The sequence below is a fragment of the Nicotiana tabacum genome, chromosome 9 (assembly GCF_000715075.1).
Source record: "Nicotiana tabacum cultivar K326 chromosome 9, ASM71507v2, whole genome shotgun sequence".
Lineage (NCBI taxonomy): Eukaryota > Viridiplantae > Streptophyta > Magnoliopsida > Solanales > Solanaceae > Nicotiana > Nicotiana tabacum.
This window is the reverse complement of record NC_134088.1, coordinates 67,548,557-67,566,424: the sequence shown is the minus strand read 5'-3', so window position 1 is coordinate 67,566,424 and position 17,868 is coordinate 67,548,557. Positions and strand designations below refer to the sequence as shown.

Below are 17,868 nucleotides of genomic sequence, written 5' to 3'. Positions count from 1 at the left end.
AACAAATTTCGTTTGTTCGCTCGGTTAATAATTACTTTAAGGACGTTATACCTAATTAAAGTTTAAACTCTATATAAATTGATCATTCCCTGTTCATTAGGATTACTGTCTCCATACACCTTTCTGTCACTAAAGCCGCAATCAAGGACGGAGCTACCTTGTCGCAAAGGAGTTCAATTAAATTTCTTTTATCGAAAAATTATATTGCCTAAATAAAGTAAAAATTTAAAAACTGGTAATTTCTCTTGATAAAGGAGAAGATTCTAGTTTAGTGACAAAGTGGGTTAAAAAATAGTTCTAGATCACAGGTTTAGATTCAGCTTTAAATTCCAGGTGTGATACAAGGATTCTAGATAGACCTCATTAACAAACACCTGATAAGATTCACGCCATTTTCATACAGCTACATGTTGAAAACGAAAATTGCTGTAAACCCAACCCCATAAGAGTTAAATATTTGACAATAACTGTTAAAAAGTTGGAAATGCAAGTTTTTGTATCTTATACCAAGTTCTTTGAATGGTTTCCTTTTCCTGTGAAAGCAACCTCTCCAGTAATCCTGTTCTAAACAGTAACTATATCTCTCCACTAATGGAAGTTCAATATCATTCTTACTGATATATCTGATTAATTTTGTCCCACCTAATAATGAGCTAACAACTGTCCTAAACGACAAATATTTATTCAAACCTTCACGTGTGTTCACGCCTAAAGTTGACACCTGTTAGCCCCATTTACTACGATCAAATATTCCACAATTTTCTTCATGTCTAAATCAAAAGTCTCCTGAACAATTGCAAGCTTTGACGGCGAGCACCGTCAGATCTTTTCATTCTATCCTCTCTACACAAACTCTTATTGTAAATACGTAATTTAATTTGAGCTAGACGTAGATAAAATTAAACCATTTCGTAAAGTTTAAACGGATTGGGTCATAGATACGAATCTTCGACTTGATTCCGAAACTCTAAATGACTTATTAAATTAGTGGACGGATTATGTTATGATCCGTTATTTGACCCTTATTGATTTGAGCAAACTCTGAAGCTGGTTGGATCATGACCCCGTCTATTGATTTGACATATATTGACCCGTCCAAATTTAATCAAATCCGTTCATTTGCCATTTCTTATTTCAAACTTATCGTTGATATAAAAGGTGTTTGTTTAACGCAAAATAAGGGAAAAATCGTTTCAAATATTCTAACCAACCCCAGATTGCGGTTCAATTTCCTAATAATATTAGAAAATGTAAGGAAGGATTCGATAATGGGACAGAATTGTTAGGTTTAAAGATAAATACAATTAGGCCTGTCTCCATCATTCCAGCATCATTACACATACGCAAGTCGAGAAGACTTTGTGCATCGAGTATTAACTAAAGATAAACCACATAAGCATTGGTATATTCAGCTCTAGTCAGTTCAAAAATACACATTTTGTTATACAAAAGAGTAAAACTCTTTCCAACCAAAAGATTTAAGAAGATTATTTTTGCCAAGTTCTAGTTATAACCAAATAATCGGTGAGATTTTTATGCTACAATATTAATAACGAATAAAATGGTCATTTCCTTTCCCTCCCTTAAGTCTAAAGATGCACTTCACGAGGAGCAAGTGGGAACATGACATCTAATATAGAACTATTAGAACTGCATGATCAACAATGTTTACAAAACTTCAATCCAGCATCATCTAAACCTAGAAACCCAAAACATATGTGTTACGTTCTTACAATAAACACTCCATAAAACTCATCCAATTTCAACTGAAAAAATCTTCTTAGCTTTTACAAGTCATTATCCCAACAGGAAGACCAGCACTACACTCTTTTTAGTCCTGGCAATCACGGTCAATGACTGCACTTTGTAGTTTGTTACACTTAGGCAAACTAGTCTTTATCCCAAGCTTCTCACCAGTTTACTTAAGAACTAAGCTTCATTTTCAGCCTTAATATAGGCTATCAACAAAGCCTCTCACATGGTCATTGAACACCCTACATCGAATAAATATATAGTGTATATTGATGAAAATTTCTACATTTGTACATATATATTAAATTTTAAACATTCTTAACAAAATTCATGACTTCGTCATTAGACACACACGGACATGTGAAATACACTCGCTCAGTCACAGTACCTGAAATAGAAAAGAGGCGAAAAGGCACAATATTCTGCAGTCTAATCGACCCCGGTATACTCACTCAATGCATGTTGGGACTAACTCATAGGCAAGTGAGAAAATCCAATAGAGTTCCACTCACTGATAACGCGCTTCACTAAACCAACGAGGTTTGACAAGCCATATAATAGGAAACAAAAAACTGGGATACAAATCTATATCTACCTGTAGACAGTATTTTCACTCTTCTAAGAATTGAGTTATCTGCGACAAACTTGACATCCCATTTAGGAAACAAGAATGGCATGCAATTAGAGAATGTAATCAACGTGCAAGTTCGCTCAATGTTCATTTGTCTACTGTCCTCGAATATTTCATAGGACAATGATGTCTGGTCGGCTTATATTTTACTCAACTAGTAAAAAGAAGACAGTTTCTTACACTACACACAAGTGAACACAAGGTCCATAAGATAATCACAAAAATATAGAGCGGACACAACTTGAAACCAATAAAGATTATAGGAGGTAACTGGTTGATATTAAACAAATCCTATTATGAAATACGCTGCAACGTCTGATCCACGTATTAAACAAAATGGCACAATTGATAACCATCACATAGGTCATAAGGCTTGCCTAGCTGCCTTCTCAAAGAAGTGAGAACAAACAGTAGACTAACTTGAGCTCAAATGTGTATAAAGAGAATCTTTCAGCCAACACCTTGCAAAACAAATACCTGTAAATAAATTAAAATAATAATACAAACACCAAGAAAGCCACAATTAGATATTGTCATCCACTGACGCTTGTCAACACAAGTATTCCACGCTTCCATTCTCAAAGTGGAGAAATATAATACAGTTTCAACACAATCACTTCCTTCCACCAGTACCCAGTAAATAGCTTGTTCCTGGCCCCAAAACTTTTCTCTTGGTCACAGTATGTTGAATCACATTGAGGCTGACTTTGGAAGATTTTCTACTTTCTAATTTTCTTAGCTATGATAGCCATATTCCTCGGAGATAATACAGGACTAAAAACAGGTAAGAGGCTTGCTTCCAGATCATTGCCATACTCCTGGAGGAGCAACAATCGGTCAAGCAGTACAAGAGTTTCCAAGACAGGACCCAGGGCAGCACGAAGAGACCAATAAGGCCCTATTAACTCCTGCAGAAAGTTGATTACTTTGTGAAGAGGAAAAATATTTTTTTTTAAAAAGGAATCTTTTTGTTATTTACCAGGCCCCAAAAAAAAATCTAAGAATAGACATTTCTAAGTTAGTTAGAAAATAAAACCGCCAAGGACTGCACATATCAGCCAATCAAATGATCTGGATACTTGAGCAGATCATAGGCACCTGAATTTATGCAACTTTGTCAGCCAGATAGGACTGGCACGTGCAACTCACAGGAATGTGAATGAACTATGATGCAACACATACAACCAATAGACCTCCACTCAAAAGATAAGCAATTACATCAACTAGTAAATAACAAAGGCCACAAAGTTGTGGAACTTCAACTAAATTAAGATATTTTTGACCTTTAGAACCGCACTGATCTAATTGATGCTGAGTAGAAATATCTTCTTTTTTTTAATGACCGAGAAATCCATCTGCAGCCGACCTTTTGGGACAACTGCAGCCTCCAAAACTCGGGGATAATGGGCTCGTTCCTCTGCCCTTCTCTACTTGAACACCCGAGTTAATTTGTTTGGCACAAGGCTCGAACCTGTGACCTAAGACACAAGTCACTCAAATTTTGCCAATTGACTAACCCCTAGGGGCTGCTGAGTAGGAGTATCTTGACCACTTAAATCATCCAATTATGATCTTCAAGAGGCAATATCCTGCATTTGTGCAAACTTAATGACTTTCAAATTAAGCAAGTTGAACACCTTTTCATTAAGAAGGGGAGCCTTGGAGCAATGGTAAAGTTGTCTCCGTATGACTTATAGGTCACGGGTTCAAGCCGTGGAATCAGCCACCGATGCTTGCATCAGGGTAGGCTGTCTACATCACACCCCTTGAGATGCGGCCCTTCCCCGGATCCTGCATGAACGCGGGATGTTTTGTGCATTGGGCTGCCCTTTTGAACACCTCTTCATTAAAATAACTAATAAGTTTGGCCAAGCTAAAGTCCAAGGATAGACAGAGACTAGTGTACTGTTTTTATAATGTCTTTAAAAGGTAAATGAAAGAGAGCAGCAAGCGTAATCAATTTGGACCTTATAGTTTGGACCTTTTAGAATCACACGGTGTAATACACATCAATCTAAATGACGCTGACTAGAATATCTTGACCACTTAAACTATCCAATTAAGAACTTCAAGCAGCAATATCCTATGTTTGAGCAAACAAATGACCTTCAAATTAAGCAAATTAAACAAGTCTTCATCCCTTAAAGATGCAATGACCTGAGAAATTTTGGCCAACCAAAATTTTAAAGCAAAAAAAAAAAAAAAAAAAAAAATAGAATAGTCATAACTTACAAGTAATGAATTGTGTTTATAATGTGTCCTATAAAGGTACAGAAAAGATATGCATGTTCCCCAATCTGAAAGAGGAAGATTAAATCAACAGGCTACAGCAACCACTCTCTAGAAAATCAGGAAATTTCTTGAACCAAGCCAATCACTTAGATTGCATAGATGCCAAGAAAAGCCATCAATCCCACAAACAACTCTAAGATGCATCATAATATCCATTGCGTCTTACTATATGCAGTTGGCAAACATCACTTTGCTTACCAGCCCCCAAAAAATGGTTGAGCGTGGATTGAAAAACAAAGACCTCCGTGAGGATACTAAAAATCCACTTGACTTATCCTTACTGAAAGATCAAAGTGAAAAGAGAATAGTATCATTAATCTTATACCCTATGTTAGCATTGATATAATATCCTTGCAACTTTTGCATGTCTTTAGTATTGAATCAACCACAGATCAAAATAGAAAGGTGTCAACTATAGAAGAAATTTTCCTTTGGCAGGAGATAACTTCGACGGATCTGGCAGAAATAAGAGAAAACAGAAATGCAAGTACAGCCGAGAGATTAATCCCCTTCCAACTCGAAACATTCTAGAGAGTAAGCAAGAATAATATCATATATAGAAGCAAAATAAACCTTAGACCATTTGTGCATTTACTGAGGGATAGAATTGATATTACATCCAAATGACAAGAGTAGGACATAGCAGCACCGAGTGACAGATAGACATGAAAATGAGAAGAAAGTCCGGCAGGGTCTCCCAAAAGTGAATTATTTTACCACTAACAATCTTTAAGTACACAAGACAAATAATAATGCACCAAAGAGGACTTCTATGACTAACAATAAAAATAACAATATCATCAAAAGATTACTTACAGCATATGATTCAGACTCCCTCCAGACTGCACTGTAATCAATATCCTCCAAACAAGGAAGATGTAGGCGACCTAGCCCAGATTCACAAAATTTTACAAATAGTGAGTATCTGTCCACAGTGCTAGACTCCCTGCTTTTAGAATTCTGAATAGAAGAGTACTCATGGAAAAAGGCCACATTCTTCCGTGGTTCCCCTGCATAGAAAGGGCTTAAGAGCTTATTTTCTTAATAGGTGGCCTTGACAGTTAGGCTATTATATATGCACAGTTGCACTAAATGATGAAACCTACAACATCTTAGACTGGCCAAGAATATATAACACATCTTTTAAACAAGTAGACTGGGAAAAAAAACATAAGGGTAACAGTAATCCTTAAAATCCTATTCAATCAACTTTTACCAACTGGAAACCAAACAACGTACCATAATAAGTTTAGTCCTAAATTCTCATGAATAAGTTATTAAGAAATTAATACGAGATGTACCCTTTATGGTTTTACCTTGAAGCCCAATGAACTTCATCAATGGTATCCCTTTAAAGTACTCACCATATTCTGAAGGGCCCCTATAATGCAAATTAGACTCCAGGATCCTCTGATGCTGTTGGCGTCGTAAGGCTTTCCCTTGACGTCCTATTGTAGGGCTTTCTTGCAATATGTGTGGGTAATGTCTGAAAAGAACCTTCAGAATCACTGCAGGTTAGTGGGCTACTGCATTGATTAGGTATACATATAAAACCACCAGAAACCAATACTACAGGAAAAATGTTTCACTGTAAGGGCTTATAGATAAGCCCAAAGAAACCAATTAGTATAGTAGACCAAATAAACAGCATGTACCATCTGGAAAGCAGCACGGAATGCATGCAACTCAAAGTTGTGAAGCCCTGCGTGCTCATCCAAGCCTCTCCATCTATCAGCACTCTGATAAAGCAACTCAAGGTCAGAATACAATTATAATGAAAAGGTAGACAGCTTAGAAGATGCAACGAAATTGAACTGTGAATTGAAACAAGGTCTATCAACACGAGGCAACAAAAAATAGTATAATACCCATCTACCTGACAAGCTAGATCACGAGCATTTTTATCTAGCACTACTCCAGCAGATTTAACACCTTGGCTTACAGGAAAACCACAACAAGAATCCACCATGTCACTGGCTTCCTCAGAAAGCAAGTTATAACAGCAACCAACGCTAATCACCGCCTTAGCTTTGTCACATTCCAAGAATGTCCTTGATGAAAAGAAATCTTGAGTCAATTACACATCACACAAATATCAAAATGGGCAGGGACTACAATAACAATCTTGAATGATACCATAAAGTTAATTAAGAGGCATACAACAAACTTGCTGGGATGATAAGTACAAGATATTAGTAAGAATTGTTTACATAAAGCTTCTCAAAACATAATACCTAATATAATAAAAACATAAAACCCAATTTAACGCCTTCGAATGACTAAGAGAAAAGATATGCGATGCCCCTCTATTGTCCATAGTATTTAACGCAGCAAAAAGCGCAAGTCAATTTCCACAAACCAATCAGGTAATGGAATAGAACATGAGACTTAGAAAGGGGCACAATTATACAATATGATACCCACCTCAGCATTGTCACCGAGAGGTCTCCACAGGCATGAAGTCCAGCAATAACTAATGAAGAATCACTATAGGATAGAGAAGGCAGTATATTCTCAGCAAGCCGAGAGAGCTGAGAGCCCGAACATTTTTGGCTCAAATGTTGATTCGCTGCATCATCATTCTCTTCTAGGAAGTTACTTAAGGTCTTCAATGTGTCAGAAGACAGCACCCGGCATGTAACTGTCTTTGGCATGCTAATCTCTCTAAGTTCGGAGCTGATAAAATGGAAATGGATTACAAACAAGCGTTCTGAAAGAGGAAAATCATCCAATAATGACAAAATATTGATGCTAAGTAAATGTAACCATGAATCAGATTGATGTAGAGCATTGAAGCAGATGCATACATTTTTGGATAACAGGAGAACAAATACTGCCAAATTTCTACAATAAATCTGATATTCTTGAACACTCCAAGCAGTGCAACTAATATAAAATATTTCATCTGCTACTGCTCATTAATTGCTTTGGAAAAGCTAAGACAGCAATATTAGACTAACCTGCATATTTTTATAGTCTGAAATTAACGTAAATAATGAGGCAGTGGTGATTTCTGCTCTCTACTGTTATTATTTGTCTAAAGTTGACCAATAACTCAAGTTGCAGCAGTTCAAAAAGTTTATTATTCTTTTTTCTTTTTTTCTTTGATAAGGTAAGGCGGTTCAAAAAGTTTTTGTCCCTCGTCACAATGCAAGAAACTTAACTTTATTCAGTCCCGATTTATATCTTGTGAATCAAAACATATAACAAGCCAGATGTAGTCCTCAACTTTCAATTACAGCCAAAGTATTCACATCCCTTATTTTTTGTGATAGGTAATGCGAGAATTTTATTGAGGTATGCCAGCTAAATGCTGGAGTAAGTACATACAAAAGAGGGAACTTTACGGAGCCTGTAAAGAGCAAAGAAAATCTATCATGGCAACAGGATCTAAAACATTGGTAGTGACCATCCTACACCAAAAGCAAAATTATATATTTGTGTTTTAGGTTCAAAATATTGTCCTTGTCTTCAAAAATTCTAGTGTTCTTTTCCTTACAAATGACCCACCATACAACCGCAGGATGCTGTTCCAGACTTTGCTTGAAGATTTTAACATGCCCCTTTTTTGCCAGGCAAAAAGGAAGTCCAATGTATTCACAGTCCATATTTTTGTATTATATAGGATTAATTTTAAAGGAGCTCATAAAAAGATGTCGCTAGCATAAGGAAGACTCTACCTACCCATTTTTACGCATCTTAGCTGCATAGTGCTTCCTGATTCGCTCCGCACGTGCATCAGTAATCTTACCATGATGTGAACAAGCATCAATGGCAATTACAGAAAGCTGGTACTCAAAGGCAAGCACTTGAGCAAGATAACCCTACACCACATGAACAATCTAAGTAGAAACAGACAACAGGAAAACCAGATAATCCAGATAATTATTTCTCCCGTGTTTAGAATTTCTATAATTTTAATTTTATTTTATAAATAATGGATAGAGATGAGCTTAAATGGAGCAACACGAACAGGAACCATTCGTATGGCTGAGCCAACTTGCTTGGGATTGAGGTGTAGTTGTTGTATTTAGAATTACTAGAAGAAGTTTTAGACTTTTTTCAAGTGCATCAGAAATCATTGCACCGCAAGGTTGTCTGGTGGTTAATCTATTAGCCTAGTGTAGAAAAGCAAGAATATATTTAACTAGCATCAGCTACAACCTCGCAAAAAAGTCCTTATCCTGTAGATTCTACCTATGTACTGACTCATTCTACAAAACAAATTAAGATAACACATAAACTTGTAAGTCATAATCCTAATATGTAAATATATACACACACACACATGCGTATCAACACCAGAATATGTGTGAATTGCACAGGAACAAGCCTCGTCATCGAACAAAGCAGAAGGGGACACACCTGTCCAGCACCAACATCAACAACTGTCTGTGCTCCAACTTGCTTTGCAACTAAACCGACCAGGGCAGCAAGGGCTTCTACCTGCTTAAACAATATTATATCATTCTAGCGTTCCGGTTGAGAAAATCAAACCCATAGAAGGCATCTGCTATAGTTGCTCTTTCGAACATAGGCTCGATATTAGGAAATGGTTCGCAATCAGAAAACAACTTTCTTTAATCTTTCAATCCATTTTGTAAGACTTTCTGGAAATTATTTATGTTCTTTCATTCAGGTTGAGAAAACAAAACCATAAAGAGAATATGCTTAGAAGCTCCTCTAGCAAATGAATTCAACATCAGAAAAAAGTTTTTTGCAATCACAACTTAGAGTAGATCATAGGTAGCAAGATAGCTTGCTGTAAAAAAAATATTAAAAAAAAAGATTCGGCTTTCATGGCCTTATATCAGTAAGTAGTCATCTAAATTGGTTTACCAAACTTGAACTTCTACAAATTTGAAACTTGAAAGCAAAAAGGATAAACAATGCTCAACAGATTTGTAGTCAGCCAAATTGAGCACAAAGAGAGGTCAGTAAAAGAGGACTAAGCAAATAATTCCATGCCTTACTTCATGCTTTTTCTTATGATTCATGCCTTGAGCTAAAACATTACTTAGTGAAGCTATGTGCATTCCTGAAAATTCCTGCAAGCAAACAGAAGCATTAGTAAAATTCAATACCTGATACCTGACTGCCTTATAACATGGTCTAGGATGTTTAATAAGGAAGTAACCGAAGAAAAAGAGCAGGCAAGGTATCACAATCTCCAGCTAAGTTGCTCGGACTCGGGTGCGGGAGTCCGATACGGGTGCGGATCTAGAGGTCAGATCCTTCATGATCTAAATTTAAAGATTCGGGGGTACAGATCCAGATACGGGTGCGGGAATTCGGCTAAAAATAATTCAATTATTTAAAAATAGAGTTATAAAAATATGTCTAAATTATGAGACATTATGTGAAAAACTTACAAGGTATTCCGAGAAGGAGAAAATATTGAACAAGAGTAGAATTTTAGGAGGAGATAAAAGGAAAAGGACTGACATAGAAATTTATATATACAAGGTATTCCACTTTCTTCCATATCACCCTAGCTTTTGATTTGTTTTCAAAAATCATTGTATCTGTCCCAAATTTCTCCGTTGATTTTGGTCAAAGTACCCAAAATCGGTTGACCAGATCCGACACGGATCCCACACCCACACCCACGTCGTGTCGATACGGGTGCGGCACTGAAAGTGAAGAATCCGAGCAACTTAGATCTCCAGAAAGGGCATGAAACTACTCAATGGCAGAGGCCATCTAGCACCTTTCAAGATCTCATTCAACTTCAGACGGAATTATGCAAAATGAACTAGGCACAACAGTGGGCAAAACATACTTAGTATATAGAGTATAGATACCATAACCCATAACAAACAACGCAAGAAATGCCAGTAGTGTAAAATCTTCTAATATGGGAAAAGCATAAGAAACAACAATGGGATTAAATAAGGAGACAAGGCCATACCATAATGCTAATTCTACAACCACTATGAATGAAAAGAAAAATAAATATACCTGCAAATCTGTCTTTTCACGTGGAAGAGAAAGAGACCTCAGAGTAAGGATGAATTCCTTAAGTGAAACAGGCCAGTGACCCTAGAAACATAAGAAGAAAGTCAATTTAACAAAGAAATATAGGTTTTGTTACAGTTATGGATACTAGTTAGTTGGTAGATGATAAAGTTGCTCTTTTTCTTCTTCTTTTTTCCTTTTTTTTTCCGCTAGGTCATAGGTGACACTAAACAGAAGCACTGAAAATGTTGATATATAAAAGATGGACAAATTTACATACTCTCCTTCCAGAACTGAAGGTATTAACCATGTCTCCCACTCACTACTTTTATACCTTTTCATCATCTGTCTTTCCAACCTGTTCCACTTTTCCAAGTTCTCGTTCTTCCTCAATGAGTAAATGTATTCTATAGGTGTATATCTTAGTGGGAAAAAATAACTGCTTCCCTCACTCCCCCGGAAGGAAGATTTGTTAAACGGCCAATATCAGATTCTCATTAAGGACCAAAATGAAGAAAAAGAAAGTTATGGCTACAAAATTGCAGGAACTTACCATATATGAAAACATTAACAATGGGAAGCAGCCAGATGCATCTTAACTCAGACTTAAGACAAACTTACAGTGACATCTAAAGCAAAAGAAATTAACAAATCCGCACAACAAAAAGAATAGATACCACACTAAAACTGTTATGGATATGTTTATCTAAATTACATTTGGTATTAAGTGGCCAATACTCAACAGCAACGGCGACTATGCGTCAATCCCAAACTAGCTGGCGTCAGCTATATGAATCCCCACTACCCATATGGCTCCTCCATTTGGACCGTAGGAGTCAAGCCAATGGAAATTTACCATTTTTTGTCACTTGTTACATTCAATATAAGTTACACTATATGAAAATGAAGCAGTTGTAGGGAGTAGCATTTTATGTCCCCAGAAGTGTACATGGGAGTTGGGTCGGTTATTTACTTATCAGTTATGGATCAACAACAACAACAAACCCAGTGAATTCTCACAAGTGGGGTGTGGGGAGGGTAAGATGTACGTAGCCTTACCCCTACCCTGGAAGGGCAAAGAGGCTATTTCCAATAGACCCTCGGCTAAAAAAAGGATGAAGGGAAGTGAAGCAGTAAGTATTAACAGCAACAGGAGAAAAGAAGAAAACCGAAGCCAAAACAACAATTATACGCTAGGTAGTAATGACAATCTAAGAATAAAAGACAACATGCTAATACTAATGCTATCGAACAATTATACGCTATGTAGTAAAACCAATCTAAGAATAAAAGACAACATGCTAATACTAAAGCTATCGAACTGAGAGTACAGGGGGAAACGCTCGACTACATACTAGCCTACTACCCTAATTATCGACCTCCACACCCTTCTATCAAGGGCCATGTCCCCAGTCAGCTCCAGCAGTGCCATGTCCCGTCTAATCACCTCTCCCCACGACTTCTTTGATCTACCTCTACCCCTCCTCATACTCCCTAAGGCTAACCTCTCACACCTCCTAACCGGGGCTTCTGTGCTTCTCCTCTTAACATGCCCGAACCATCTCAGCCTCACCTCCCACATCTTATCCTCCACGGAGGCCACACTCACCTTATCCAGAATGACTTCATTCCTAATCTTATCAAATCTAGTATGCCCATACATCTATCTCAACATTCTCATCTCCGCTACTTTCATCTTATGGACATGCGAGTGCTTTACCGGCCAACACTCTACCCCATACAACATAGTCGGTCTAACCACTCCTTTGTAGAACTTACCTTTAAGTTTCACTAGTACACTCTTATCACACAACACACCGGAAGCTAGCCTCCCCTTCATCCACCCTGCTCCGATAATATGCATAATATCCTCGTCAATCTCCCCATCACCTTGTATTATTGACCCAAGGTACTTGAAACTACCTCTCCTGGGGATAACTTGTGTATCAAGCCTCACATCTATGTTCGCTTCATGGGTAACGTCGTTGAACTTGCACTCCAAATATTATGTCTTAGTCCTGCTCAACTTGAAACATTTAGACTCGAGTCTGTCTCCAAATCTCCAATATCTCGTTAATACCACCTCGCGTCTCGTCAATCAGAACTATATCATTTGCAAATAACAAACACCATGGCACCTACCCTTAATGTGTTGCGTCAATGCGTCCATCGCCAAGGAAAATAAAAACGGGCTAAGGGTTGATCCCTGATGCAACCCTATCTCAACCGGAAAGTGACCTGAGTTTCCTCTAGTTGTCCTCACCCGTGTCTTAACTCTATGTCTTAGCACCATCATACATGTCTTTAATCACCCTAATATATGCGACATGCACACCTTTAGCCTCCAAACACCTTCATAGTACTTCTCTCGGGACCTTGTCGTATGCTTTCTCTAAATCAATGAACACCATATGCAAGTCATTCTTCATCATCCTATACTTCTCTACCAATCTTCTCACCAGATGGATGGCTTCCGTAGTCGAACGACCCGGCATAAAACCGAACTGGTTCTCTGAAATAGACACATTTCTCCTCACCCTCCTTTCTACTACCCTCTCCCAAACTTTTATCGTATGGCTTAGCAGTTTGATACCCCTATAGTTGTTACAATTCTGAATATCACCCTTGTTCTTATACAACGGAACCATTGTACTCTACCTCCACTCTTCAAGCATCTTCTTCGTCCTAAAAATAACGTTAAACAACCTAGAGAGTCATTCCAAGCCTGCCTTACCCACACTCTTCCAAAATTCTACAAAATCACTGCCCGATCGCTCTACCCCTGCTCATCATTCGCATTACCCCCTCGGCCTCCTCTACTCTAATGCGCCTACCGTACCCAAAATTCCGATGACTTCCGGAGTGCTCCAAATCACCCAGCGCAATGTTCCTATCTTCCCCTTCATTCAGAAATTTATGGAAGTATGACTGCCATCTTTGCTTAATCTGTGCCTTATCCATCAAAACTCCACCCTCCTCATCTTTTATACACCTCACTTGATCCAGGTCACGGGCCTTTCTTTCTCTCACTTTGGCCAGCCTGTACAGCTTCTTATCCCCGCCTTTCTCCCCAAGCTCTTCATACAGACATTCAAATGTTGAGGTTTTAGCCGCAATAACCGCTAACTTCGCCTCCTTTCTAGCCTCCTTATACCACTCCCTATTGGCCCTCTTCTCCGCCTCACATATGCTTTCTATTAGCTTCACATATGCCGCTTTCTTGGCTTCCACTTTTCCTTGGCCCTCTTCTCTGCCTCATCTATGCTTTTTATTAGCTTCACATATGTCGCTTTCTTTGCTTCCACTTTTTCTTGGACCTCTACGTTCCACCACCAGCTCCTCTGTGGCCAGCAGAGAAGCCCTTCCAGACCCCTAACACCTCTCTCGCAACTTCTCCAATACAGCTCGCTGTCATAGTCCACATACAACTCGCGTCCCTACTACTCCTCCAAGCCCTCATTACCAGTAACTTCTCCCCCAACTCCTGAACTTTGTCCTTAGTCAATGCACTCCACCTGATCCTAGGTAGACCATACACTACCTTTTTTTTCCTTGTACGCATGATCGCCAAATTCATAACCAATAGCCTATGTTGCGTCGTGAGATTCTCACTTGGGATGACCTCACAATCCGTGCATAAACCTCTATCACACTTCCTAAGCAGGATGTAATCAATTTGGGTTTTGGCCACCGTACTCTGAAAAGTGATCAGGTGCTCCTCTTCTTTGGAAAACACGAGTTAGCAATCACCAAATCAAAGGCTTTAGCACACTCCAACACCGATGTACCTCCTATGTTTGTCTCCAAAACCAAAGCTGCCACGCACCCCGTCGTAACCCCCAGACGACGTCTCAATGTGGCCATTGAAATCTCCTCCTATGATAAGCTTCTCGGTGTGCGAAGTTCCCCGCACCAACCCATCCAAGTCCTCCCAAAAACGTCTTTTAACCTCCTCGTCCAAACCCATTTGAGGCGCTCAAGCAATAATAATGTTCAAAATAAGCCCTCCCACAACTATCTTAATAGCCATCAGCCTGTCCTTCACCCTCCTAACCTCTACCACTAGCTCTCTGTGTTCCCTATCAACTAGGATGCCTACCTCATTCTCCCCCTCCCCCCCAAGTACCATAACTTAAATTCATCTGTCTCCCGAGCCCTAGTCTCCACCCATCTAGTTTCCTGGACACAAGCTGTGTTGACCTTCCTTTTCTGGAGAATTTTCGCGAACTCTATAGACTTCCCCGTCAAAGTCCTTATGTTCGAGGATCCAATTCTCAACCGAGAGGTTCCCATACCCCCGTTACTACTCTTGCCCGCCACCCCCCCCCCCCTCCCGCCCCACCCGAGGACATGACCTAACTCTACCATTGTTCACCACAACCACTTGTTACATTCGAGATAAGTGATACGATATGGAAATGAAGCAGTTGTGGGAGTAGTATTTTATGTTCCCGGAAGTGTACATGGGAGTTGGGTTGGTTATTTACCTATTAGTTAGTAGTTTTTACGTAGCATTTCAGTCCAATAAGTAGTTACTTTATTTCCCCTAAGTTACTTTTATTTCACTTTGACCCCTAGGCCTTATTTCCCCTATATGTATCGAACTTGCCATCTTCAGAGGCTATGAATGAAATCTGTTATTTCCTTTTCCTTAGCTTAGCTTAGTTCTTAACTTTAGCTTCTTAAATTCTCATATTTTATCAATAAGTTAAATACTTATCAGAAAGTATAAGTAGTGTTGGGGTGAAAATATGTACTAATGCTTGACCTTCTACAAGTAATTTCTCACGAACAATATGCAGTTCCTCTTTCTGGAAGCAAAGCAGCTAATAAACCGCCAAGCAGCTCTAAACTTTCTACAACTCCAATTAACTAAAAAAAAAATCGAAAAAGAAATGCTTTATTAATAAGACACTAAATAATTTATTGAAATACACTGGGTACCTTGTTGTTGTTGTTGAAATACACATGAAATTGACAAGAAAACTTATAAAGCTTAGAGGCAAGGAAATAAGGAAGATACTGATAACTACCTGAACGACACCAGAAGGAATTCGGAGAAGATTTTCAACAGGCTCCTTCCGTAAACAATGCATCCACTCTTTATCAACTGCTTCCCATAGTCTATCCTGTATATACTCACAAAAGAAGTTTATAACATGCGTAAGGAGAATGCTAGGTAGTGCAAAAATAGCCTAATATTAATTCATCTATGGTAAAGCTGAAATGAGGATGAATGGGAAGACCTTGAAGAAATTGACGACATGAGCATCTAAGAAATAACGGTAGGGTGATATGAAGTGGATAATTGCATGAATCCATTCTAGGGTTTCACTAGCAGTCTTGCAAGAATACTTGCACTTCTCAGCCATGGATTGAAGGGGAGAATTGCAATCTCCCGCCACCGTACCTTACGCCCCCATTGCTGGTAATTCGAGTGTAGGAAATTCAACACAAGGCCGGGCTGTAGTGACTATCGGCTATTCGGCCCACGTATTTGGAATTGGACTTATCCGGAAAAGAAAGAAATTACAAGGATTTTTTTTCTAAACTTATTTACCAAAATTATCCAAATTTTATATATTAATCGCCTTAAACAAGATTTGGTTACAAATTATATACAGTCCCTTAAACTAGCGTCCTTCCATCTATGGGTTTCTTTAATTAAACACGTGATTCAAGCAACAAAATTATTTTCAGCTCCAAAATAGATATGCTACAATCTACAAACAATATAATACGCATCCATCTCTAGCTAATTTGCTCTGCTTTTACAACAAAACTCAACAAATTCAAACTCAACAAATGAATGTGAAACATAATTTATCAGCTTCGAAGATATAGCAGATTTCTATACAATTTGACAATAAAAAAATATTTTTTCAAGTTTGAAATTGCTTCAACAAGTGAATTTCAATAGCAACACTTGTAATAATGCTTCAACACAGTGATCGGTGGTATAGCTGCGGGAGATATGTTGATTTCGATGCCGATAGAATTGTAATCAACGCAGATTCAAGTTACAGTGCATTGAATTCAATAATTGCAGAACATCTAGTAACGGATACATCTGTTAAAATCATTAAAATCAAATAAAGAGTCAACGAAATGTGTCCTCTAATGGAAATTCGCAATGATATGGGTGTGCAAATCTATATGGAGACGAAAAAGAATAACAGGGATCTAGGAATGTGTCACGATTCCAATTTTCCTCCGTAAGATGTCGTGATAGCACCTAATCTTTGAGACTAGGTAAGCCGATTACTGTAACAATTAAGCCAGCTATTAACAATGATAATTTGAAACAAAGTTTAAAATAAATACCGAAATAAAAGTGGAATAAGCTACGCGGCAATAACCATAACAACCTTCCAAGATTTGGTAATACAGAGTCACGAACTCTAGCTAAGCACATGGAATGATCTCAAGAATCTAAATACAATATTGTTCAAATGACAAATGACAGTACAATGTAAGGAAAGGACTCTAAGTGACTGCAACGACCAAGCAGCTTTACCTTGAATCCTCGCGATCAACAAGCTAACTCTGCCCGAGTCTGATATCTCCAAAACCTGGCTCTGCAAAAAAATATGCAAAAGTGTAGTATGAGTACACCACGATCGGTATCCAGTAAGTATTAAGACTAATCTCGGTGGAGTAGTGACGAGGTACAAGTCAAGACACTCACTAGACAAAATAATATGTACAGTATAGCAGTATAAAGCTAATAATGGAAAGCAAAAATCAATAAATGGCAACAAGAGTCAACAACTGGTAATAACAGTAAAGCAATAAGAACACCATGAAGTATCGCTGAAACTAAATAAGGAACATATCAAGTCGTTCTACCACAAGTTTCGTAACGAAAATTACCCGAGATACCTCATTTCATAGTCACAAGTCACGGGTTTCAACCCACCATCATATGCTCACGGCACCTTGTGCCCGCATTTCAAATCACAACCACACAGACAACTCACGTGCCAATATCTCAATCCGCCCGGCATGATCATAGGATCACATTCACAATCCGTCCGGTATGATCACAAGCTCACAATCACAATCCGCCCGGCATGATCAAAGGTTACAATCACAATCCGTCCGGTATGATCACAGGCTCAATAGCAACATGAAAACGGATAATACAAGAACACATGGGCATAATCAATGAATGTCAAATTTTATACTCCTAAGCTAGTATAAGTGGCATGCTACGGTGTATGCTTGTACGAGTG

General features: G+C 38.4%; 1 protein-coding gene across 4 annotated transcripts; it reads right to left on the bottom strand.

Moving 5' to 3' along the window:
• Positions 1 to 2,611: 2,611 nt before the first annotated feature.
• On the bottom strand, positions 2,612 to 16,433 carry LOC107772045 (uncharacterized). 4 transcript variants are annotated; one of them, XM_016591527.2, is made up of 12 exons: positions 15,880 to 16,433; positions 15,667 to 15,762; positions 10,637 to 10,717; positions 9,649 to 9,723; positions 9,041 to 9,121; positions 8,360 to 8,499; positions 7,100 to 7,351; positions 6,552 to 6,726; positions 6,331 to 6,414; positions 6,040 to 6,172; positions 5,492 to 5,685; positions 2,612 to 3,291 (listed from the first exon to the last, which is right to left on the bottom strand). In XM_016591527.2, the coding sequence occupies exons 1-12, from the start codon at positions 16,003 to 16,005 to the stop codon at positions 3,103 to 3,105; spliced, it is 1,626 nt and encodes a 541-aa protein (XP_016447013.1). In that variant the 5' UTR covers positions 16,006 to 16,433; the 3' UTR covers positions 2,612 to 3,102. The 4 variants fall into 4 exon arrangements, with proteins under 4 accessions (XP_016447013.1, XP_016447014.1, XP_016447015.1 ...); XM_016591528.2 differs by having other exon boundaries at positions 2,612 to 3,972; positions 15,880 to 16,125; XM_016591529.2 differs by lacking the exon at positions 2,612 to 3,291 and adding an exon at positions 4,816 to 4,955 and having other exon boundaries at positions 15,880 to 16,125.
• Positions 16,434 to 17,868: the final 1,435 nt, after the last annotated feature.